General features: G+C 40.9%; 2 protein-coding genes across 4 annotated transcripts in view; one reads left to right on the forward strand and one right to left on the reverse strand.

Moving 5' to 3' along the window:
• Positions 1-1,547: 1,547 nt before the first annotated feature.
• Positions 1,548-18,271, reverse strand: cenpl (centromere protein L). Of its 3 annotated transcripts, none has more exons than XM_072573446.1 (5): positions 18,027-18,271; positions 13,937-14,102; positions 12,477-12,722; positions 9,903-10,439; positions 1,548-2,309 (listed from the first exon to the last, which is right to left on the reverse strand). In XM_072573446.1, exons 2-5 carry the CDS (start codon positions 14,093-14,095, stop codon positions 2,208-2,210), a joined length of 1,044 nt encoding a protein of 347 aa, XP_072429547.1. In that variant the 5' UTR covers positions 14,096-14,102; positions 18,027-18,271; the 3' UTR covers positions 1,548-2,207. The 3 variants fall into 3 exon arrangements, with proteins under 3 accessions (XP_072429547.1, XP_072429548.1, XP_072429549.1); XM_072573447.1 differs by lacking the exon at positions 18,027-18,271 and adding an exon at positions 16,184-16,225; XM_072573448.1 differs by lacking the exons at positions 13,937-14,102; positions 18,027-18,271 and adding an exon at positions 12,977-13,912.
• Positions 18,272-18,350: 79 nt separating this feature from the next.
• dars2 (aspartyl-tRNA synthetase 2, mitochondrial) overlaps positions 18,351-23,857 on the forward strand; it is a 41,905-nt gene continuing 36,398 nt past the window's right edge. Inside the window, exon 1 of the mRNA XM_072573445.1 lies at positions 18,351-18,600. Within this exon, the coding sequence (XP_072429546.1) occupies positions 18,432-18,600 (169 nt within the window). The 5' untranslated portion in view covers positions 18,351-18,431. The remainder of the gene's footprint in view (positions 18,601-23,857) is intronic.

The following is a 23,857-nucleotide window of genomic DNA, read 5'->3' on the forward strand; positions in this document are numbered from 1 at the left end:
CAATGGGATGTTTTATTTCTCTTGGACAGAGGTTCTCTCCTTAACAGATGTTTTTCTCTTTTCCTTCCTTTCTTGAATGCCTGGTATTGAAGAATAGTTGATACTAAGTGTTATTGTTCCTTCAGTCAACTACAATAATCATATTTCTGGTTGGCAGTGTGTGTACATCACTCAAATTTTTATTCTACTACACTCAATACCTTCATGCACACTTTTTGTGTAACCAAATTTTCCCCTTTTTTTGATTCCATACTTAACTTCCTATTCTTTGCTGCTACCTGTCTTTACTAGCAATTAGATGAATAGTAATTTAATATTATTCCTCGTTCTAACACCTAATTTAGTTTAAACAGCACTAGTATAATACCACTTAAGTATCTACCTGCCTGGTTCTCTTTTCCTTATCATATGACCACATCCCTAAACACAATCCTTTGACTAGTAGATAAACCATAGAAATGCCAACCCTGATTTGAGGTCCGAAACACGGTGGCTCAGTAGTTAGCAATGCTATAGCACCAGCACCAGGGACCAAAGTTCAATTCCATCCTTGGGAGACTGTGGAATTTGTACATTCTACCTGTATCTGTTTCCTCTGGTTTCTACCCACAGTTCAAATTGCTAAATTGCCCACTGTTCCAGGGATGTCCAGGCTAGGTGGATTAGCCACAGGAAATGTAGTGTTACAGGAACAGAGATTCTATGAAACCTGGAGCACCAGTTTCTACAGCTAATAACACTTCATATGTCATGCTTGTTCAAGTCACAAAGTCTCCATGACACTCTCATGCCACAAGATTATAGAGTAGAAAGCAGAATTGGGTCCTCCTGTGCCTACAGTTTACATACTTAAGAGTAACACTAATGACATTTCTCCAAGGTGAATTTTTTTATATTCAAAAAGCAAAAAAAAAAATTCCTTCCTTCCCTTTCATTTAATTCCCTCAGATCACAGGCCAAGTCTGTTCCACCAAGTTTTCCAAAGTAGCCAAGTAAATATATCCCTCCCAGATCAAAAGGTGAAACTACAGCTCAGATGAGCCAAAAGTAGAGACAATTATTAAACGTGTCATTAATGTGGATCACACTGGTGTCTATTATCTGCCACATACTACAACTCATCACCAATTCTTCCTTTTCTATTGTATTTTAATTAACCCAATTATGTAAAGTTTTGAAATATTTAAATGGTTTTGCAGTTATATTCTATACTTTAAGCAAAAGATTTAAACACTTCTTCCATCTCCCCATTGTTTGGAGAAGGAAACACCATAAGGTCCAACAGTCACCACCAGCTCACCTGATTAATCTCAGATCTTGTTATCTAGAACTTTTTTGGGGGGAAAAATATCAGATTAGCATCAAATTCTTAAGTACACTTGATGCTGGACTCCATGGTAGGTCAAATGAGGAAGCGACAAGGCTGAGTGAAGTAAAGGGTAGATTAGTCAGCTACTAAACAGCAGTTTTTTTAAAATCATTGTTTGCACTGTAATCATATACAAGGAAGTCAAGTTCTTTACACTTTGAGCCAGTAAAATCAATAATTTAGGTTCCAATACTTTATTGACGGTTACTAACATCTTCAAATAAGACAGATTTCTCTAGTTTCAACAATTAAAAATGAAGATAACCATCTGTATGAACACAGATGATCAAATTGTTCTATTAAGTATCCAGAAAGACTGTGTATTCAGCAGACTTTCCATTGGATTGTGTAAAGTAAGTTTGTTTTAAAAACAAGTTAGTAATTTTAGCTTTGATGCTCACAAAAATGTATAAAAACTGGGATAATATTCCATAAAGTTCATTCAACACAAACCTCAACTAAAGTCCTGCCATCACAAAAAGTTGAATAAAGTTTGTGCAATGCTATTTTTTTTTTAAAAAATGGACTTAGTCCCTTCAGTTCACATCTATTAAAAGAGTCAGAAGCTGACAGTTGCAGATTGCATGCTGTACAAGGGCCTAAAAGATAATTGGTTTTAGCAGCTCAGTTTCTTCATGAATAGACAAATAAAAAGTTTATTTGGCATAAGCAAATCAGGTCTGCAGAAAAAGTTTAATATTTCTGATCACTCTCAGTCACATCCATTTTTCCTCCTGCATGTCCAGTGGTCTTGAGATTCAGTCTAATGACTAGTTGTTTTCCGAGCAGAAAAATCGTCCAAGGATTCAAGGGAGATTGTGTTGTGATCCAGTCAAATTTAATCAATACTGCTGCAGAGACGTGGTTGGTACTGTATTTGATGAAAAGCCAGCTCAGTTAGGAATGGTAGCACATGGTCTATATGCTTGCAGTTGAACAGCTGTCAAAAAGAAAGAATAACTAGCACTATTGTATACATGAGTAAATCTTTAGGTAAGCAGTGCACTGTTCAGATTTATGCAATTTGAAATGAGACACAGAACACAGTCTCTTCTATTGAATCATTCCCACATATCTGATTATCCAAAATTTCTTTATTAATACAATTCCACACTGTAGTGGCAAATAGGAACTAAATGAAAGCAAATATGATTTACTACAAAATACACTCACTCTGCGAAACAAAACAACTATTTTAAGCCTGTCCTTGAATAGGTGAGGAAGGATCAACTCTGTTATACACTGCAGAAAAGTTATGATACCAGAGAGATAGAAGCATAATGGTGATGTTGCTGGACTAGCATTCCAAAAGCCTGGACTTCAATTTCCCACTATAGTAGTTTAGGGAAGTCAATGACTAGAAAATAAAGGTTACATGTCTCGACAACAATTAAGCTGAGATTGGGCAGTGAACCAGATCTTGATGACAAAAAAAAATCCTTTTCCCGGGCTGACCAGACTTACATATGACTCCAGACAGTGGTTGGTTTCCAGTGAGCAGTCAACACACTGTAGGCGATTCACCATTAGCTGCTCAGTAGCATAATAGGGATGGCCAATAAATAGTGGCTGAGGGTGAATGATTAAAATAAGCTGAAGCAACCACTTTCTTACATTGCAAGTGTGTTCGCATATTTTTATTATGTTGCAGAAGGAGGGAGTGGGGAACATATTAAGATTAGATTACTTAGTGTGGAAACAGGCCCTTCGGCCCAACAAGTCCACACCGACCCGCCGAAGCATATACCACCCAGACCCATACTCCTACATTTACCCCTTCACCTAACACTATGGGCAATTTAGCATAGCCAATTCACCTAACCTGCACATTTTTGGATTGTGGGAGGAAACCAGAGCACCCGGAGGAAACCCACACAGACACGGAGAATGTGCAAACTCCGCACAGTTGCCTGAGGCAGGAATTGAACCCGGGTCTCTAGCACGGAGGCAGCAGAGAAATTGCTGCAGGGATTTTCAAACCAGCACACCCTATTGTATATCTGACTAGGGACAGCACACAGTCAGTAGAACCATAAAGTTATGGCACAGTAACAGGCCATTCAACCCATCTTGTCTGCCAAATAAAACTAGCTGCCTGTTTTAATTCTATATTCCAGGACCTGGTCTAGCACTTGCAGATTAGAGCATTTCAGGTGAAAATCTAGGTTCCTTTTACACATGTTGATGGTTTCTGCCCTTCACTACTACACGAGGCAAATTCCAGACTTCCACCACCCTCTACGTTTTCTTCATGTCTCTTCAAATCCTTCTCACCAACTACCTTCAAGCTATGCTCCTTGTTAATGGACTTCTGTGCTAGGGGAAGTAAGTGTTCCCTTTCCACTTGATCATATTTTGTACACTTCAATTAAGCCCCTCATCTCAGCCACCTCTCGTCTAAAGAAACTTAGCATATCGAATCTGTCATCACTGATGCAGTTTCCAAGTGCTGGTAATATGGTTGTAAATTTCCTAGTACTACCTCTAGACCAATCATGTCTTTTCAGTAATGTGGTGATCAGAATTGCAGACAAAACTCCAGCTGAGGTCTAACTAGTGTACTATCCTTGCCTTGTATTCAATAATTCACACAATGAAGGAAAGCATCTATTTGTCTTCTTTACCACCTTACCCACCTGCTGTCATCTGCAGGGACCTGTGGACATACACTCCAAGGTCTCTCATCTCCTCCAACCCTCTCAATATTATGCTATTTATTGTGTATTCCGTGACTTTGTTTGCCTTCCCTAAAACTGCAACCTCACTTGGAGATTGAATTTCATTTGCCACTTTTTTTGTCCATTTTAGTCATACTGCATGGAACCACTTCAGTCCAACCAATCCATGACACCCATGATCCCAAACCAAACTAGTCCCACCAGTCTGCTCATATCCCTCCATACGTTTCTTAAAGGTATCAAAGATGTCTTTTAAACATTAACTGTATCCACATGCACTATTCTTCTGGCAGTTCATTCCACTTAAGAGATTTAGATTAGATTACTTACAATGTGGAAACAGGCCCTTTGGCCCAACAAGTCCACACCGACCCTCCGAACAGCAACCCACCCAGACCCATTCTTCTACATTTACCTTCACCTAACACTATAGGCAATTTAGCATGGCCAATTCACCTAGCCTGCACATCTTTGGACTGTGGGAGGAAACCGGGGCACCCAGAGGAAACCCACACAGACACTGGGAGAATGTACAAACTCCACACAGACAGTTGCCTGAGGTGGGAATTGAACCCGGCTCTCTGGCACTGTGAGGCAGCAGTGCTAACTGCGCCACCGTGCCACCTGAAAAAGTTGCCCCTCAGGTCCCTTTTAAATCTCTCTTGCCTTCAAAAGCTTCTAAGGTCACCCCTCAACCTCCTATGCTCCAATGAAAGAAGATCCAGCTTATCCTTGTAACTCAAATCCTCCATTCCTGGCTGCATCCTGGTAAATCTCTTCTGAACCCTCTCCTGTTTAATATCTTTCCTTCAATGGAGACCAGAACTGGACACAGCACTCCAGGAGAGGCCTCAGAAACATCCTGTAGCAATGTCAACATAATGTCCTAACTCCTACACACAAAACTCTAAGCAATGAAGGCAAGCATGCTAAATGCCTTCTTAAACACCTTGTGTGATACAAACTTCAAAGAACTTTGTACCTGAACCCCCAGGTCTCTGTTCTACAACACTACTACTCAAACTAGTGATAGTGCCAGCCATCCTGTACACAACCAATTACATGGCCCATCTGTATCGTCTGCAAATTCAGCTGTAGGTCATTATGACAAAAGCAAAAGAGCCAACATTGAGCAGCGTGAAACACCACTGGAAACCACATTCCATTTGCAAAACCATCTATTGCCCATCCCCATTTACTGTCATTGAGGCAATCTTTGATCAGACCTGCCACATTCCCTTGCATCCCCGAGTTTTAATTTTTCTGACCAGTCTGCCTCATGGGACCTTGTCAAATGCCTTACTGAAACCCATGGAGACAACATCCATTATACTACTCATCAATTCTTTGTTTTTTCCTCAAAAATTTAAAAAAGTTAGATAGTAAGGTATAACCTTCCCTTAATGCAACAGTGCTGACAATCCCAAATTAATCCATGCCTTTCTAAAAAAGTGTAAGTCTCTCTCAATGAGTATTGACCATATTCTCCCTAGCTTCCTTTAACAGTCTAGGTATTTCTGGTTTAATAAGTGTTTCATCAACACAAATTGGCTAGAATGAGAGACGAATAGTGGACACTGTTTGGCTAGTGCAAACTTTCTACTACATAGGTATAGTGATCTTCTATAGTATAATTTTTCTATAGTGATTTTCTGTAGCACGAGGTTGCACAGCAAGGCAACATCACATCATACCAGAAACATTTGTACATTTTATCATTTAAAATGAAACAAACACCTGCGGATACTGGAGATCTCAAAAACAAAAACAAAATTTGGTGGAGAAACTCAATAGGTCTGGCACATCTGTGGGAAGGAATAGAGTTGCTTTCTTCCCTCAGATGCTGCCAGACCTGCTGAGTTTCTCCAGCAATTCCTTTTTTGTAGAGACTTTTAATCCAGCCCTGGTGATTTACTTTTCAGTTGGTCAATCACTCCAGCCTTCCTTCTTATTTGCTTATCTAATGTCACATTCCTTTTTAAACTAGAATGTTTTCATTTTTTGTTCGATAAATAATTCATTAAGAACCTTGCACATTCAGGGCAGCACAGTAGCTCAATGGTTAGCACTGTTGCCTCACAGTAACAGGGACTAGGGTTCGATTCCAGTCTTGGGAGACTGGTGTGTGGAGTTTGCACATTCTCGGTGTCTCCGTGGGTTTCCTCCGGATTCCTCTCGCAGGTCAGGCAACTTTGCTAAGTTGCCCATAGTGTTAGGTACATTATTCAGAGGGAAATGGCTCTGGGTGGGTTACTCTTTGGAGGGTTGATGTGGACTTTTTCAGGAATCTAATCTAAAAAATATCTGCATTCACACGTTATATGTACACTCAATAGGCTTGACAAATCTTATTAATCACCTTCATGTCATGAGGACAGAAATTTAGGTATTCCTTAATTTTACCAGCTTTTTTTCTTAAAAATCTCTTGTTTTCTTAACTTCCTTTCTTTGTAAAGTGTAGAAAACTACCTCCACATGTCAAATCAGTACATACTGCTACGTGCCCATTTGTGGCTCAACCCATATGTCTGGTTGTGTAAATTGTGTTTTCTCCTGAAGGTACTGTGGCACACTTCAGAGTAGTATGAATAATTCTTTTTTTCCTGTCTCCAATTTCAGAAATGGACTAGTTAGAGCATAAAAATTCCTGACAACGCGAAGAAAAGCAGTCAAAATGGATTTGTAATTAATTCCATACTAAGTTATAGGTTTCTGCAAACATAAGCATGGCAATTCTGTGCTGTTTTCTCACCACTGGTTCAGTACCAATAAACAGATTATTATGGATATTCCTGAAGCTCAGTAAACTATTGTTGGATACTGATGGGTTTTAATACATCAACATATTGGACTAGGTGAAGTTTGATATTGGTTTAGGTCAGAGAAACAAACTGGAAGGGAAGAGCTGGTAAGCAACTGAGATTAGGTGCCTAATTCAGAAACTGATAGTGTTCTGGGGACCTGGGTTCAAATCCTGCCATGGCAGATGGTGAAATTTAGATTCTTTATTGAATTTAAGGTGTCTATTGACCATGAAACTGTAGTCATTTGTCCAAAAAATTCATCACGTTCACCAATGTCCTTTAAAGAAGAAATCTGTCATCCTTCCTTGGTTTGTCCCATGTGGGACTCCAGGCCCACAAATGTGACTGAATCTTAACTGCCCTAGCGAAAGATGCCCACATCCCATGACGGAATTTTTAAAAAAAAGTTTTCTTAGCAACTAATGTTAAGAATGGAATTTGCAAGAGTTTAAGGGGTTACAGTACATTCAAATGACGAAGAGTGATGATCTGCTCCATTTGATAAAATTATAGCTGATCAGGTCAAGGCATCTACTTTCCTGTCTACCCTCTATACCATCTTTAATCAAGCTTCTATCCAATTCAACCTTAAAAATATTCACCGGCACGGCTCCATTGTTCTGAAGACAAGTTTCACCAATGCCCCTCAAAAGAAATCTGCATCTCCATCTCAAATGGGACACTCCTAATTTTTTTTAAAATGGTGTCTCTCTCAACCTGGCGACCCAGAGCCGAAGGTTGTGTAGTGTGACATCAATCCAGTTATTCCAGTGACCAGAGAGTAGTTTCTGCAACACAGACTGAAATTGTATGTTGGGACCACATGGAATTCTTTGGTAAGTGTATTTTTTTTTTTAAATGGATTAATCTGGAGGAACATAGACATCAACCCCTCTGGACCCACCATTGTGGCCCCACTAGGCCCATACTGGCCCTTCAGACCTAACCTCCCACCCTGACTCCTCTTTCCCCTTGTAGTCCTAAACTCTCCTGAATCTGAATGGGGCCAGACCCCCTCCTCCACCTCCCCAAGCAAGACCCACCTACTATAAATAGGAATTTACCTGCCTAGTGCTCTTTAAGCCTTTACCCATTTGGCATCTGTCCCTCACTTGCTTATTCTTTCACAGAAGCTGTCAAAATGGTTGGCTATGTTATGCTATGGACATTTAAATCACAGAATATAGCATACTGATGTTGCAACAAAAAGGGGGAGTGGTTTTGAATCCTTTTTGTTGCTGAATTTGTGGATTTCTGGTCAGGTTTGTATAAGTGATCTTTTTTGATTAGGTTCATTATTGTCATATGTACCAAGATACAGCAGAAAGTATTATTTTTAATGCCATCCAGACAAAATCATACATTACATAAGTACATTAGGGTAATAGAACAGAATGCAGAATAGAGTGTTACAGCCACAGAGAAAGTCCAGAGAAAAAGATAACTGTCCAGGAATCTCCAGTGCAGAAGACTTTGCAAGGCAAGTGTGTAATTTTTAACATCTGGACTACTGTTTATTGGACAGTTTCTTCACAGCATGTTTAGGGACTTATACAAATCTCAGCTGCATACATACAAGTTCAGCTATATATGTTCCCTAAATACAAAAGTGTGGCACCGGAAAAGCACAGCAGATCAGGCAGCCCCTGAGGAGCAGCAGAGTCGACGTTTCGAGCATGAGTGCAACGTCAACTCTCCTGCTGCTCAGGTGCTGCCTGACCTGCTGTGCTTTTTCTAGAGCCACACTTTTGATTCTGATCTCCAACATCTGCAGTCCTAACTTTCTCTTGTTCCCAGAATACAGGAACTAGTTATGCACATTTATAAATGCTGAATGGGATGAAAATGTTTCTCTCCACCCTTCTCCAAATCTGACCTTCTTACAAAATTACCTTGGTTGTGTATATTTTTCTGTTTCCAGTTTCCATTTATATAAAAGTACTCCTAACACTCCTGTATCTGATCTGCTCACCTTAGAGCAATCTATGCAACTAAGCAATAGGACCCAACCGCCAGGTTGCAAGAGTACATAACAGCTGATCTTGGATTATTCGGTGCTGCTAACCTTGGGAAATGCTGTACTACTGGGGCTGCTCTTTACTGAGTTTAGATTTAAACTGGCAGATCACCATAAAAGGAGAATTAATAGAAGCAAGACATCACAAAACAGGATTATTCTTATTGGTTATATAAAAAGTTATTACTGGTTGGGGACAGATTGGGGACCTAAGAAAAGAGGAGAGAAGACCATACAGACTCTTGAGCCTGCTCTGTCATTCAATATCATCATGGTTTATTATTGGCATCAACTCCACTTTCCTACCCACTTCCCATAGTTCTAGATTATGAAAGGCCAAACATTTCTCAAATTTAATCTCCCAAAATGTATTTAATTACACTAACAAAAGGAAGATGGAGAACAGTCAACGCTGGAAATTCTCTGCAGAATTAGTGCTGTGGGAAATGGTGGCAAAGCGGTAATGCCAATGGACCAGAAATCCAGACCTCAGGCAAGTTTTCTGGGGAAAACAAAATGCAGTTGCTGGAAACCTGAAAAAAAAGAGATTGCTGGAGAAACTCAGCAGGTCTGGCAGCATCTATGGAGAGAAAGCAGTTAACATTTTAGACAGTGTATTCTGCAGAAGGGTCACTGACCTTAAAAATTAACTCCACTTTCTCTCCACAAATGCTGCCAGACCCAAGTTTCTCCAGCAATCCTTTTTCAAGATTTACTAGGGACATTATCTATCATGGGGAGATTTTCACTAATGAAATTTGAATTCAATTAAAAAAAAGTGTGGAAGTAAAAAGCTGACCTTTTGGTAATCATGTAACCATGGTCAAATGTCATAAAAATTGATCTGGTTAACTAATGCCAGTTAGAGAAGGAAATCTGTTGTTTTTACCTAGTCTGGTCTATGTGACTCGAGAACAATGGATGTTGACTTTTAATTGCTATCTGGGCATTTAGGATGGGGATTTTAGTGCTGACCTAGGCAGTGACAAAGACAGACAAAACAAATTCACCATCCAAAGAATTCAGTTTCTTACCATTAATTTGCCATCACAGTGAGCAGATGCTATGCCTGTTGATACATGTACCAGTTGCGTAGCTGCAAGCCGTACCCCAAAATGTCTGTAGAAATGTGAATGGAGGCTGCTCATGAATAGCTCCACCTCCTCGATGGTGATTTCATCCTCATTGGTATGAATGCTGTCCCACAGTGCTTTAGCATCCTCTGGGTGAATACTAAGCGAAATGGTCAGTTGCACGGGGGGTACAGACCACTCCAATTCCATCATCCGATGGACAGAGTCTGAGAAACAATTGGCCCACATGGCAGCCATCCACGTCAGGTTCTCTGAGCTAATGGGAAAGGCACTAATGTAACAGTCAAATGTCTTCTGCAACCATTCCCCAACCATGGTTGTAACTATGTCAGGGCCATTAGCAAAAAGCAAGGGTAGACAGATGAACTCCACTGGGAGAGATTCCAGGAAGCTGAAGTCTCCGTCAACACAGCACATCCACCCAGACCAGACAACTTTCTTATCAACTCCCTGATGGGCTGCAGTCTTTGCCATTATCTACAAAGAAGCAGAAAGTCACTTTTACTTAAAGTTTCACAATACTAATTTATTTCCTCTAACTGAACGTGCTAGCATAATGCTGTACAAGACTCCAATAGTCTAATAGTTCAAATAGTCACATAACTGGCAGCTCTTCGGACGCAAGATTACACAATACTTTTGAACATTCCGTAATTTCAGATACTCATCATAATTAAAATCGAACATCAATGTGAATGTCAACCAGAATCAGAACTTAAACCCCAAGTAAATAAATCATCATCTACAGCATGGGGATGCAGGTGACAATGCCATAACAATTAAGCAGAGATCAGCTTATGCATCAAAGTCCAGGATCAACCTGTACATTATAGTTGACAACTCAAATGACCCATTCCTGCTCCCAATGTGGAGAAAATAAAAAATTGCAGGTATTGTCAGAATTCATTTAGTGCGTCAATTACTGTAAGTGACCAATCACAAGCAATGACCTACATAACTCAGGTCAACATCTCTCCTTCACGTACTGATGTGCTACCATTCAACGCTGCCATTTTCAAGGTTACCAAAATTGTCAGGATACTTTCATCTCGTCAAATACAAATAGCAAAAACAAAACTGAATACTGAAAATCCGAAAAAAAAATTGCTGAGAAACTCAGCAGATTTGGCATCCATGGGAAGAAGGCAGAGTCAATATTTCAGGTCCAGTGACCCTTCTTCAGAACTGACTGTAGCAGGAAAAGGTGGTAAATAAGCCAGTGATTCTCAGTGCAAGATGGAAAAACAGCATCTAATTTTCATGCAGCCATCAGGACTCAATATCAAGTTTAATTATTTTAGGGCCTCAGCACCGTCTTCCACGTCCTTTATCCACTCCCACACCCCAGAGTGTATGTCATCACATGGACGGTTTTCATCACAGCCAACATATTTTCACTCACTGTCCCCATTGGCAGACTTACCAGGATGTTGCTAGGACTAGTGGATTTGAATTGTAAGGAGAGGCTGGAACTTTTTTCACTGGGCTTTAGAGTAAAACATGCTTAAATCATGCAATTATTTGCAAAATCTTCACTATGGTATCATACATCATTGCATTATAAACCTTTGGAAGCAACCAGCAAAATAAAAAGGACAATTTGTCATAGTTGCAAGAGGTGCAATTTTAGGTCACCAGAAGATACATAGAAATATAGATGACAGGAGCAGGAGGCAGCAGAACAGGCTCGAAGGGCCTAATGACCATTTGTCATGATCATGGCTGATCGTCCGACTCAATAGCCTAATCCTGCTTTCTCCCATAACTTTTGATCCTATTCTTCTGAAGTGCAATATCTAGCCGCCTCTCAAATACTTTTGATGTTTTGACATCAACTACTTCCTGTGGTAATGAATTCCACAGGCTCACCACTCTTTGGGTAAAGTAGTATTCCCTCATGTCCATCCCAAATAGTCTACCCTGAATCCTCAGACTGTGACTCCTGGTTCTGGACACACCCACCACTGAGAACATCCTCTCTGCACCAACCCTGTCAGAATTTTATAAGTCTGTGAGATCCCCTCTCATTCATCTGAATTAGAGTGAAAACAATCTCTCCCCAGTCCTGCCATCCCTCAAATCAGCTAGGTAAACCTTCGCTGCACTCCCGAGAACAGAAGCATCCCTTCTCAGAAAAGGAGACCAAAATTGCACATACTATGAGAGGTGTGGCCTCATCAAGACTCTGTATAACTGCAGCGATACATCCCTACTTCTGCATTTGAAACTTCTTCTCGCAATGAAAGCAACATGATCTACCTTTAAAAAATGTCAGGATAGAAAGTGAATTGATAGAAGTCATTAAGGAATGCTTGGCAACATAAAAATAGTGCATACTTTAAGCATAAGTATGAAAGTCCTAAGTCACTCGAACTTCAGGTGAAGTATATCAAAAATGATATCTACACAGTGCGAGTTTTATGTTTTACTGTATTCAGGAACACTTCAGTGAAAGTTCAAGCAAGCCCAAGACACTTAACATTTCTTACTTTTTAAAGTAGTTTACAATCTAACCTGTATGAAAACAGCCTCTGGATCATTCTCAGTAGCTCGAAGACCTGAAAGCATGGAGAACTTCGCCTCATTGCCAAGCTCAATTCCCCCTTCAATTGCCATTCCCTTTTTCTTCTCAGTAGCAATAAAGACTGACAACTCATTGGAATATTTCTTCAACATGCTGTAGGAGAATCTGTATAGAGGTGTTACATGATACAGGTGCCACTGTTTCTGCAGCAACACTGCAATCTGCTCTGCATTCCCCTGCAAAAACAAAAAGAGACAAAATAGCAGGAGTGATTTTGCCTCCAATGAACACAAGCAAATCAACACATTATAAATGTGTTGCTCCATCATTGGATAATTAACTCTTGCAATATTTGGCAGCATTTCAAGTGAAGATGCAAATATGACTTGCATTTTGAACATAGTAAAATCACAAGGCACTCCATAGGAACTTTACCAAACAAATGTTAACACCAAGTAACAAAAATATTTTGGAAATATGTAAAACAAACCTTGGTGAAAAATAAAGGTAGGTTTTGAGCTGCACCTAAAAAGGATGAAATAAAAAGTAGTGAGGGGAAGAGGTTTAAGGGAGGACATCCCAGGGCCAATGCAGTTCTGCTAATGGTGAAGCAATTAAAATCAAGCATGTTCAAGAGACAGAATTGGATCAATACAGTAGAGTGTTGGAGTTGTAGGACCGGAGAGAAAAAAAAATTTCACAGTTAGGGGTGGAGTGAGGCCATGGAACAATTTATAAACCAGAAGCTACTGAACTAGGAGAGAGTGTGTAGGTCAACAAATAAGGCTAATTAGTGAATGGGACTGTGTAAATTACAGCATGGTGACCTCAAGTTTACAGAAGGGAGAATTGATGGGAGGCTGGCCAGTAATGTGTTAATATAGTCAAGTCTACAGGTAACAAAGATATGAATGAAGCTTCCAGCAGGTGAATTGGGGCAGTCATAGTTGGCAAATGTGATAGAGGTATGGTCTTCATGATGGTGACAATGTGTGGCAGGAAACTCGTGACAAATATGACACTTCAGGCTGCCAGCAGTGTGGTTCAACCTCTCAATTGCCAGCAGAATGATATATGAATTTAAGAGAAAGCAAGGGAATACACAGGCACACATATATAGTTGACAGCCTTTGGAATAGGCTAGAGGTTAGTGAGCAGTGAGTAATATTATTTAAGAAAAGCTTAAATTGGTGGCTGAAAAAAAAAGCAGATATAGATAGACATGGGATCAGGATGAGTCCATGTGACTAGGACTATAGTATGTTTAGAACATTATAACAACATGGGCTAATTGGGCCAAATGACCTCCTTCCACATTCCAATTTCTTAACTCCAAATGTCCAGTATTACTTTGGTTAACTCTCTCCAGACAATACATTCAAATGCACAACACCCGGCCTAGAAAATCGTTTGTTTAATAAAGAAAATCAGAGTTATTAGTTTTACTGACTACTGGCAAGTTTGTTCTCGGAATCTTCCGTCTGGCTGAACTGTGGTGAAATGGTGTATGTCTTTTCACAGTCCTCAGAACCACTGGAGAGGCGTCTGCATTGGCAAAACACACACCTAGACGTGCCATTCCTGCCTTGGCAGGTGTCAAGTGCTCCATATTAAACCTGGAATTAAAACAAACAAATGAGTTTGTACAGTATTTTGGAGGGAATGAAAATTCCAAGCCTCGAACTGCTTACTAGTTGCTATGTAATGTAATGACAAATAAAAACTGATCACCGAGGTGTTTTAGAAGATGGAAAGTGCAGCTACAATGTTTTTTTGAATGTGATTCAAGCTTTTCTCCTCCCTTTTTAAGGTAGATGGTTCCCATTTTTCTTTGTTGAATATTTGCTGCAGCATTTGTGTACTTTCACTGTTCTGTTGATTATTCTTATTCTTCTACATGGGGAACACATACATACAGATATAGGGATTATTTAAACGTGTCATCTCATAGGAAGAGATTACATTTGGAACTCTGAAATAAGACTAAGAATTGCAAGATTTAGTCATCACTTTTAGATACAATATACCACTCGTTTGTGTTCATATCAAGAAGCACAATCCCACCTAAGTTGCTTCATTTGTTCATAGACATTAGCCATTTAACCCAGTTGCCAACAGCACAGGAGACTAGCCATTAACAAAGAATTAGCTTATCCAACAAACCAACACTCCTGGGTTAGGCTGGGGATATCTACGTGCAATTTCTAAATCCGGTGGCTATCTAACAGTTCCTTCTGGAACTGGAACTTTAGAAAGAGGACAAGATCATGCACATTCAGACATATAGACCCTTCAACCTAACTTACCCATGCGACCAGGTTTCCCAAACTAAACTTTTTCCAGTTGACTGCATTTGGCACATATCCCTCGAAACTTTTCCTATTCATGTATGATATTCTTTCTTCCCCTCTTTTCCAAGCCAGTGTGTCAATGTATTCAACTGATTCACATAAAATGAATACATGTATGGAGTATCACAGGACGCCTGTTCAACTATGGCTCAGCAGTTTAGATCATTAAGTCAGGGCATTGACAGCAGGTACAGCAGTTTCACCAGTGTTTATAACAGCATTACACTTATTCAAGTTGTACAGAAGTGTTAACTGGCCAGATCATCCATACTTAATTTAAACATATTAATTCTGTTCCATTCAGCATTATTTCCCTTCCCCATTTAACATTCTTGTTTACAAAGACAACTGAATGAGAGCTATGTGAAATAGAAACGGTTAGTTCTGAATTGGTGCAGCAAGAGTTTTTTTTCCTGGAGTTGGCAGCTGAGACAAAGTTGGAAGGCAAACACAAAGTAATTACTACCTCAATTGAAATAATTAGCAGACTGGGGAATAGGGCCCATAAAGAGCAATAGTGGAAATACTTGTTAAGTTTAAGTTGTATTTTTGATACACTAAATTATCAGAGGATGTCACATCAATTCTGTGGAGGACTATAATAAATTTACAAGAGGAAATGATTAAAAAGTAGAATTATAGATGACAAATTAATTCAATGGTTAAGTGTGAGGTACCATATTACATTTTGGTTTGGGGGACTCAAAGGAGGTGGAGGGATTTGAAGAGAGTGAAGGAAGGAATGGGAATTGAGCGCATGAAGGAGATTTAAGAGTGTGAAGTGAGGATACATGAGAGATGAGTGAGCAAATAAGGAAACGTGTGTCAGCTAATGGTTTAAATTGTAGGAACAGCATCAACCTTTATATGGGTTATTTTCTTGTGGATGATTTATTGTTGGTCCACACAGCCAATTCTTTTCCTAACTACACTAAATCGGTACAGTCTTGCTATTTAATCCTCTGCTACTGGAATCAGTTTCCCCTTCGGAGAGTTCTGCGACAAACCCTTCAAAAAACTTTTCAGTGGCATCTCTAATCTCTTGACAAAACTTGTATGATCAAAGAACAATAATCTTGGCTTCTATGTTTGACTGAAACACAAGATCTTGAGGGGTTTTGACAGGGTTGACATGGAAAGGGTATTCCCTTGAGGTAGAATTTCAAACTGGAGGTCCTGGTTAAAAATAAGGGGTTGTCTATTTAAAACAGAGGAGCAGGAACTCTGGAAGGTTCAGCATCTTTGAAGTATTCTTCCTCCAAAGGTGGTGCAAACAAAGACTTTGAATATTTTTAAGGAAATGGAAGATAGAATTTTGACAACTAATGGATAAGTGTTAGTCTTACCATTAACACATCACCATTAAGGTTTAGAACAGGTCACTGCTTCACAACAGTTACTGCTTGGGAAAGGCATCAATATTGTTTGTGACTTTACAGTTGTTCCTGTAGATTGCTCCTTATGACCTTGAGCTATAGAATTGACATTTTATTATTAGTAAACATACCTTCTAACAATTAGTAACATTTTTAAAGTTTAACCAGTAATTTTAAAATTATATTCACATCTCTGACATGAAGTAATCAACCATGATATTATTAAATGACAGAGCAAGGTAGAGGATCTGAGTGGGATACTCCTGCTTCTAATTTGTATAAACATATGAAGTACTTTGCCTGAATATCCTATTTATTGCAAATTTCACCTAACCTTCCTCAGCTTTTCACACCATATTTTAGGATGTATGTCAAGATTGAACATAATTCTCCAGTGGAACTAACTATCACTTTACAAAGGCTTGATGCTATTTATATAGTCAAGATTCCATTTTCCAGTTAAACAATCTTCTCAACTTGACCTGTCACCTTTGACGATGTGTACATTCCTCCCAGGTTCCTCTATTATTACCCCTCTTAGAATTGTACCATTTAGTTTACATTGCCTCTCCGTTGTCTTGCTACCAAGAAAAAGCATTCACACTTCTAAACCAGTTCACTACAATACAAAAGATTCATTACATCGTTGGACTTTGAAATGATGTCCATAAATTCAGGTCACCTCACGCGATAAAGAACATTCTAAAGCTGATCCCCCACTGACAACAGGTGTCAATGATTAGACTTATACAAACTTGCACCTAATTCATCATCAAACACCACCTGTTCCATAAGTGTGTGATAACATCTCCAAGTTGATTAAAATATTCCATAGCTCTAGTCCTTTCCCCTCCATATATTTCCAAACTCCACTGCTCTTGACCCACTCCAGTTTGCTTATCAGACCAACAGATTCATGTCAGATGCCATATCGCTTGCTTTTCAGTCCTCCCTAGAACATCTTGACACCAAAGAACAGCTATGTAAGAATCCTACTCATTGACTACAGTTCAGCCTTCAACACGATTATCATCCACAACAAGCTTTCTTGGACTCTTCATATGGACACATTGTTTATAAAGGCCCAACAATATCTCTTCTTCCTCAGGCAGCTGAGGAAATTTGGCATGACAGCAAATACCGTTGCCAACCACTATTGGTGCACCATCGAGAGCATTCTGTCCAGATGTATCACTACCTGGTATGGTAAGCGTACCATTCAAGATCAGAGACGGTTACAGAGAGCGGTGAACTCGGCTCAGACAATCTCAAAGGCCAATCTCCCATCTATAGAATCCATCTACCAGACCCGCTGTCAAGGAAAAGCTGCCAGCATTCTCAAAAGATCCATCCCACCCTGGCAATGTTTCTCTACAACCTCTACCATGAGGGAGCAGGTACAGAAGCCTGAACACACACATATACACACACCAGCTGGTTTCAAAACAGTTTCTACTCTACTGTTGTCAGAATGGACTCACAAACTCTTAACGTTCGCCTGTACTTGCGTTTTTGCTGTTGTTTACCCATTATTTAGGTATGTAAGCTACCTACCTATGTGATCTGCTTGTACTACTCACAAGACAAAGCTTTTCATTGTGCCTCAGTACACATGACAATAAATTCAATTCAAGCATCCTATCCGCTTGCTTCAAAAAGGCAGCCGCTCTATGTACTTTTGCGGAAACTAGTACCAGACAGGGGGAGGTTGTCGGGATGAGCCCGGCCCCGTATTTCTCCTTTATTCCCCTCCCACAGACAGGGGGACCTGACGCCCGACTGAGTGATGCACACCCTGGCTGCAGAGACTCACCGGTAAACCGAGGTCCCTCCGGCGATTAACGTGGGCAAGCCGCCATCCGGAGGTTCCGGGATCACAGTCTTGCAGAGGCAGCCAGAGTGGCCCTGACCAGAAGGTATCAGGAAAAAGGCTTCTCCGGCCCCCGCCCGGGAGTCGGCGTGACAGAGGAAAAACCGGGAATAATGTCTGAGGAAAGCTTCACGACCGCCGCTTTCCCGCTTGGTTTAAATCAGCCTCCCGTCCTGCACCGCGCTGCCTATCAACAGACCAGAGCAATCGAGAGCCGGCTGCACGACCACCAGGATGGGGTTGATTAGTTACGTCTGTCGTCAGGGTGAAAGGTCAGGGGGGCGGTGTGCCAACTGGCCAGGCTGTAAGCCGTACTGGATCTGGAGTTGGTACTTGTTTGTTCGGGAGATGGCGCAGGCCGCGCGGCCGGTCCTGGGCCTGTGTCGGGGTCCGGTGCCGGTTGCGCTGCGCTCGCTGGGACTCAGGGGGACTTGTAGATCCCGCTCCAACAGACAGGCTCAACCTCTGCAAAGCCACCCACCCCGCCGGCCCGTCAGAGCTCCGAGTACAGAACCAGGTGAGGCCATTCACACACCGGGCATTATTACCGGGAAGGACCTCACAAAGCACTTCAACGCTACCGATGCTTTCTTTCAACTTTTTATGTGTCCTTTTATGGGTATTGTCCATTCCTAATCGTCTTGGAGCAAATGGTGACCACCTGACCAGACTGTTATGGGTCCATAAGGATGATGCGGCTAACGCAGTGCTTTTAGGGAGAGGAGCGAATTTCAGGATTATGACCCATTGGCAGTACAGGAACAGTGACATGGTTCCGGTCAGGATGAGGTGTTAAGTCATTAGTCAACATTCTCACTTTTGATCTTGTCTGATAGATAGACCTTTTAGCTAAGATCAAGTGTAATTTCAGAAAAGAAGTAATTGAAACTGCTCAAGATTCGTGCTGAGGATACTCGTCTGAGGCACTCCTGCATTGGCGTCCTGGGACTGAGATGATTGACCTCCACCAACCACAGCCATCCTTTTTGCGAGGTGTGACTCCAGCCAGTGGAGAATTTTTCATTGATTCCCATTGGTATCACTATCATTGTGGAGACTTAATGTCACATTCAGTCAACTCCTCTTGATGTCAGTGTAAGTCCCTAATATCTCTCAGGAGCTTAGTTCTTATGTCTGTGTTTGGACCAAGGATGTAATGAGTTTGGGAGCTAAGTGACCCCAGGCAGAACCCAAAATGAACGTTTGTGAACATTGTTGTGTAAGTGCCATTTGAAATCGCTGTCAGCCACATTTTGCTAATGATTGAGAGTAGATTGATGAGGTAGTAAATGATTGGGATAGATGCTTTTGGGAATAAGACATCCCTCTGCAATGTTCCACACTTTGGGCTGATGCCAGTGTGTGTTTGTATTGAAAGGCATCACCTTAGCTTTGCTGTTTCTGGAGCACAAATCTTCAGGCTGTACGTTGTAGGAACAGAAATAGGTCATTCAACCCATTGAGTCTGCTCCACCATTCAGTGATATCATGGCTGATCTTAATCCTTAATTCACTCCTTAATGCGAGGGACAGGTCAGTGGTTAGCACTGCTGTCTCATGGCATCAGGGATCTCAGATCGATTCCACCCTCTGGCAACTTTGTAGAGTTTGCACATTTTCCCTGTGTTTATATGGGTTTCTTCTGGGTGCTCCACTTTCCTCCCACAGCCCAAAAATGCACAGATTAGGTGGATTGGCCATGTTAAATTGCCTGTAGTTTCTAGGGATATGCAGGCTAGGTGAATTAGCCATGGGAAATGCAGGAGTAGACATGTGGGTCTGGGTGGGAGGTTCTTTGGAGAGTCAGCGTGGATTCATTGGATGAGATGGCCTGCCTCCACAGTTTGGAATTCTATGATCCATTTTTCAAGTTTTTCCCCCTTAGCCCTTGATTTCATTATTTGGTTCTCATTTATGCCCAGGTTACAAAAGGAAATCTCTCCACTTGGACTGCTCCAACCCTAAACAAATTCTTGGCTTGCAAACTGAAACCACATCTTGCCCCCTTCTGCAATCTATAAAACTGGTGGGTGAAGTTGGACTGAGTGAATGGGTACACTTTTTAAATTGAGGTTTGGACCTCCTCATGATCTATGAACCAGAGACAAACATTTATTCATAAGAGAAGGATGTTTGTGAATTCAAGCACAAATCCAGAATTCTGGGTGTACAGTCTAGAATCTCCTTCATGGGAGAGTCTCTGAATAATTTAAGACTGAGGTGAGGAGGAATTTCTTCTGAGGCTTGAGTGTGTTTGGAACTCCTTGCCACAGAGAGCTTGAGGGGACTGTCATTCTGTATAGTGTAGATTTAAGGCTGAAATCGATTCTTGATCAACAGGGGAACCAAATGAGATGTGGTGATATCAGTCCCAGGACAGGAAAGTGGATGCGAGGAATGTTGGATCAGCCATGATCCTCTAAAATAGTTGAGCAGGTTTGAGGGGCCAAATGGCCTACTCCTGTTCCTAGTCTTATAGTCTTATGCTCATCATATCATCAGGTATATGAGAATATACAAATTTAAAGCTGGAATAGGATGTTCGGCCTTTCTAGCATGTTCAATAAAAAAGATGTCTGATCTGATTGTGGCTTCAACTCCACATTCCTGATTCTTCCTGAAAATCTTTGGACTTCCTTGTTGATTTAAAAATCTATCTCCACAGCCTTAAAAATATTCAGTGACCTTGCCTCCTCCTCCGTCTAGGGAAGTGAGCTTCAGAGATTTTCATTATTCTGTGAGGAAAAAAAAGTTACAATGATCTCTGTAATAAATGGAAGATCACTTATTTTTCAACTATGCCTCCTTATTCTAGTCTCTCCCACAAAGGAAAACATCCTTTCAACATCCATCCTTCCAGATCTTATATGTCTCCATAAGATGACTTTTTATTCTTCCAAACTCCAACCTTTACTCAACTTCAAAAAACGATTTTAATAATCCTAAAAAAATGTTTTGTGTCCAACTGAGATGCCAGAAAGGGCTTCAGTTTGCTATCTTAACTCCCACAATATGAGAATATTTATGGCCTTGGTGCACAATTGAAAATCTGTGAACAGGTATCAGATATTTTTGATACAGAGATAAATATTTTGATTTCTCTGGATTCTTTTTAAAGTTGTTCGATTTAGAATGAATGACTTTAAAATGATGTGACCTTTATGTAAATTCAATGGCAATCCTGTGTGTGATTTTGCACTGGGGCAATTAGCTGGTTTCTATTTGTTTACTTGCTTTGGATAAGGAAGACCTGTTGGTTAGAGCGCTGGGACAGTATGCTCTTTTGAACAGTAGTATTGTGCATCAGTGTTTACTGAGGAGAAGAATATGGAAGATATAGAATATGGTGACATCTTGAAAAATGTCCATATTATTAGAGGAGAAGGTGCTGAATGTCTTAAAATGCATAAATGTGGATAAATCCCCAGGACTTGACGGGACACACAGGACTTGAAGCTAGGGAAGTGATTGCTGGGCCTTTTGCTGAGATATTTGTTTCATCGATAGTCTCGCAGGTGAGGTGCCAGAAGACTGATGGCTAATGTGGTGCCACTATTTAAGAAAGGTGTTATAGCGTCATAGAGATGTACAGCACAGAAACAGATAAGGAAAATCCAGGGATTACAGACCGGTGACCCTAACATTGGTGGTGGGCAAGTTGTTGGAGGAAATCCTGAGGAATAGAATTTATATATATTTGGAAGGGCAAGTTCTGATTAGAGATAGTCAACATGGCTTTGTGTGTGGGAAATCATATCTCACTAACTTGATTGAGTTTTTTGAAGAAATAAGAAAGAGAATTGATGAGGGCAGAGTGGTGGATATGATCTATATGGACTTCAGTAAGGCGTTTGACAGGGTTCCTCATGAGAGACTGGTTAGTAAGCTTAGGTCTCATGGAATACTAGCCATTTGGATACAGAACTGGCTCAAAGGTAGAAGACAGAGGGTAGTGATGGAGGATTGTCTTTCAGATTGGAGGCCTGTGACCAGTGGTGCATCACAAGGATTGGTGCTTGGTCTACTGCATTTTGTCATTTATTTAAATTATTTGGAGGTATAGTAAGTAAGTTTGCAGAAGACGCCAAAATTGAAGGTGTAGTAGACAGTGAAGAAGGTTACCTGACAATACAACAGAATCTTGACTAGATGGGCTGAGGCGTCGCAAATGGAGTTTAATGTGAGGTGCTGCATTTTGGAAAGGGTGCATTTTACAGGGCGAAACTTATACACGAAATGGTAAAGTACTGGGGTGGGTTGCTGAACAAAGAGACTTGGAATGCAGGTTCATAGTTCCTTGAAAGTAGAGTTGGAGGTAGATAGGATAGTGAAGAAGGTGTTTGGTATGATTTCCATTATTGGTCAGAGCATTGAGAATGGGTATTGGGAGATCATGTTGTGGCTGTACAGGACAATTGGTTAGGCCACTTTTGAAATGTTGTGTACAATTCTGGAAGGATCATAGTATCCCAACAGTGTGGAAGCAGGCCATTCAGACATACAAGTCCACACTGACCCTTCGAAGAATAACCCACCCAAACCCATTCCTCTACTCATCTACATTTACTTCTAACAATTGCACCTAATGTACACATCTGTGAACACCAAGGACAATTTTAGCATGGCCAATTCACCTAATCAGCACACCTTTGGATTGTAGGAGGAAACCGGAGCACCCCAGAAGAAACCCTGCAGATACAGGGAGAATGTGCAAACTCCACACAGACAGTCGCCTGAGGCTGGAATTGAACCCGGGTTCCTGGTGCTCTGAGACAGTAGAATGAACCACTGAGCCACTGTGAAACTTGAAAGGGTTCACAAAAGATTTACAAGGATGTTGTCAGGGTTGAAGTATTTGAGATATAAGGAGAAGCTGAATAGACTGGGGCCTCCCGGAACATCGGAGGCTGAGGAGTGACCTTATCGAGGTTTGTAAAATCAGGAAGGGCATAGATAGGATAAATAGACAAGGTCTTTTCCCCAGGGTGGGGGAGTCCAGAATTAGAGGGTCTAGGTTTAGGGTGAGAGGCAAAAACATTAAAAGGGACCTAAGGGATAACTTGTTCATGCAGCGGGTGGTGCATGTATGGAATGAGCTGTCAGAGGAAGTGGAGGAGGCTGGTACAATTACAACATTTAAAAGAAAACTGGATGGGTATATGAATAGGAAGTGTTTGGAGTGATATGGGCCAAATGCTGGCAAATGGGACTAGATTAATTGGGTTATCTGGTTGGCATGGACAAGTTGAACCGAACGGTTTGTTTCCGTACTGACCATCTGTATGACTCTACAACAAGTGGTTATTTTTTATGCTGAAGCAGAAGTGAAAGGTGGGAGTTGGGGAGAGATGAATGAATGGAGATGGAGCCCAGTTAGAATTATGAAAGGGGTAGGTGAACAAAGAGAAAAGACCTTGCCTATTTACCCTCTCCATGCCTCTCATGATTTTATAAATCTCTATAAGGTCACCCCTCAGCCTCCAACGATCCAAAGAAAATAGCCCCAGCCTACTCTGCCTCTCTCTATAGTTCAAACCCTCCAAATCTGGCAATGTCCTCGTAAATTATTTCTGAACCCTTTCAAGTTTCATACCTTTGTACAAAATTGCACGCAATCCTCCAAAAGTGGCCAAACCAATGTCTTCTGCAGCTGCAACATGACCTCCCAACTCCTATATGCAATGGACTGATTAATAAAGGCAAGCGTACCAAAAGCCACCTTCACTATCCTGTCTACCTGCAACTCCACTTTAAGGGAACTATTAACCTGCACT

This window comes from Chiloscyllium punctatum, chromosome 7, assembly GCF_047496795.1.
Source record: "Chiloscyllium punctatum isolate Juve2018m chromosome 7, sChiPun1.3, whole genome shotgun sequence".
In the NCBI taxonomy this organism is placed as follows: Eukaryota; Metazoa; Chordata; class Chondrichthyes; order Orectolobiformes; family Hemiscylliidae; genus Chiloscyllium; species Chiloscyllium punctatum.

Excerpts from the sequence above, each read along its gene's own strand:
- cenpl (XM_072573446.1), bottom strand. The coding sequence starts at position 14,095 with ATGGAGCACTTGACACCTGCCAAGGCAGGAATGGCACGTCTAGGTGTG. Across the intron at positions 12,723-13,936 it reads CGAGAACAAACTTGCCAGTA|GGGAATGCAGAGCAGATTGC; the intron begins GTCAGTAAAACT and ends TTGTTTTTGCAG. Across the intron at positions 10,440-12,476 it reads CAGAGGCTGTTTTCATACAG|ATAATGGCAAAGACTGCAGC; the intron begins GTTAGATTGTAA and ends GCTTCTTTGTAG.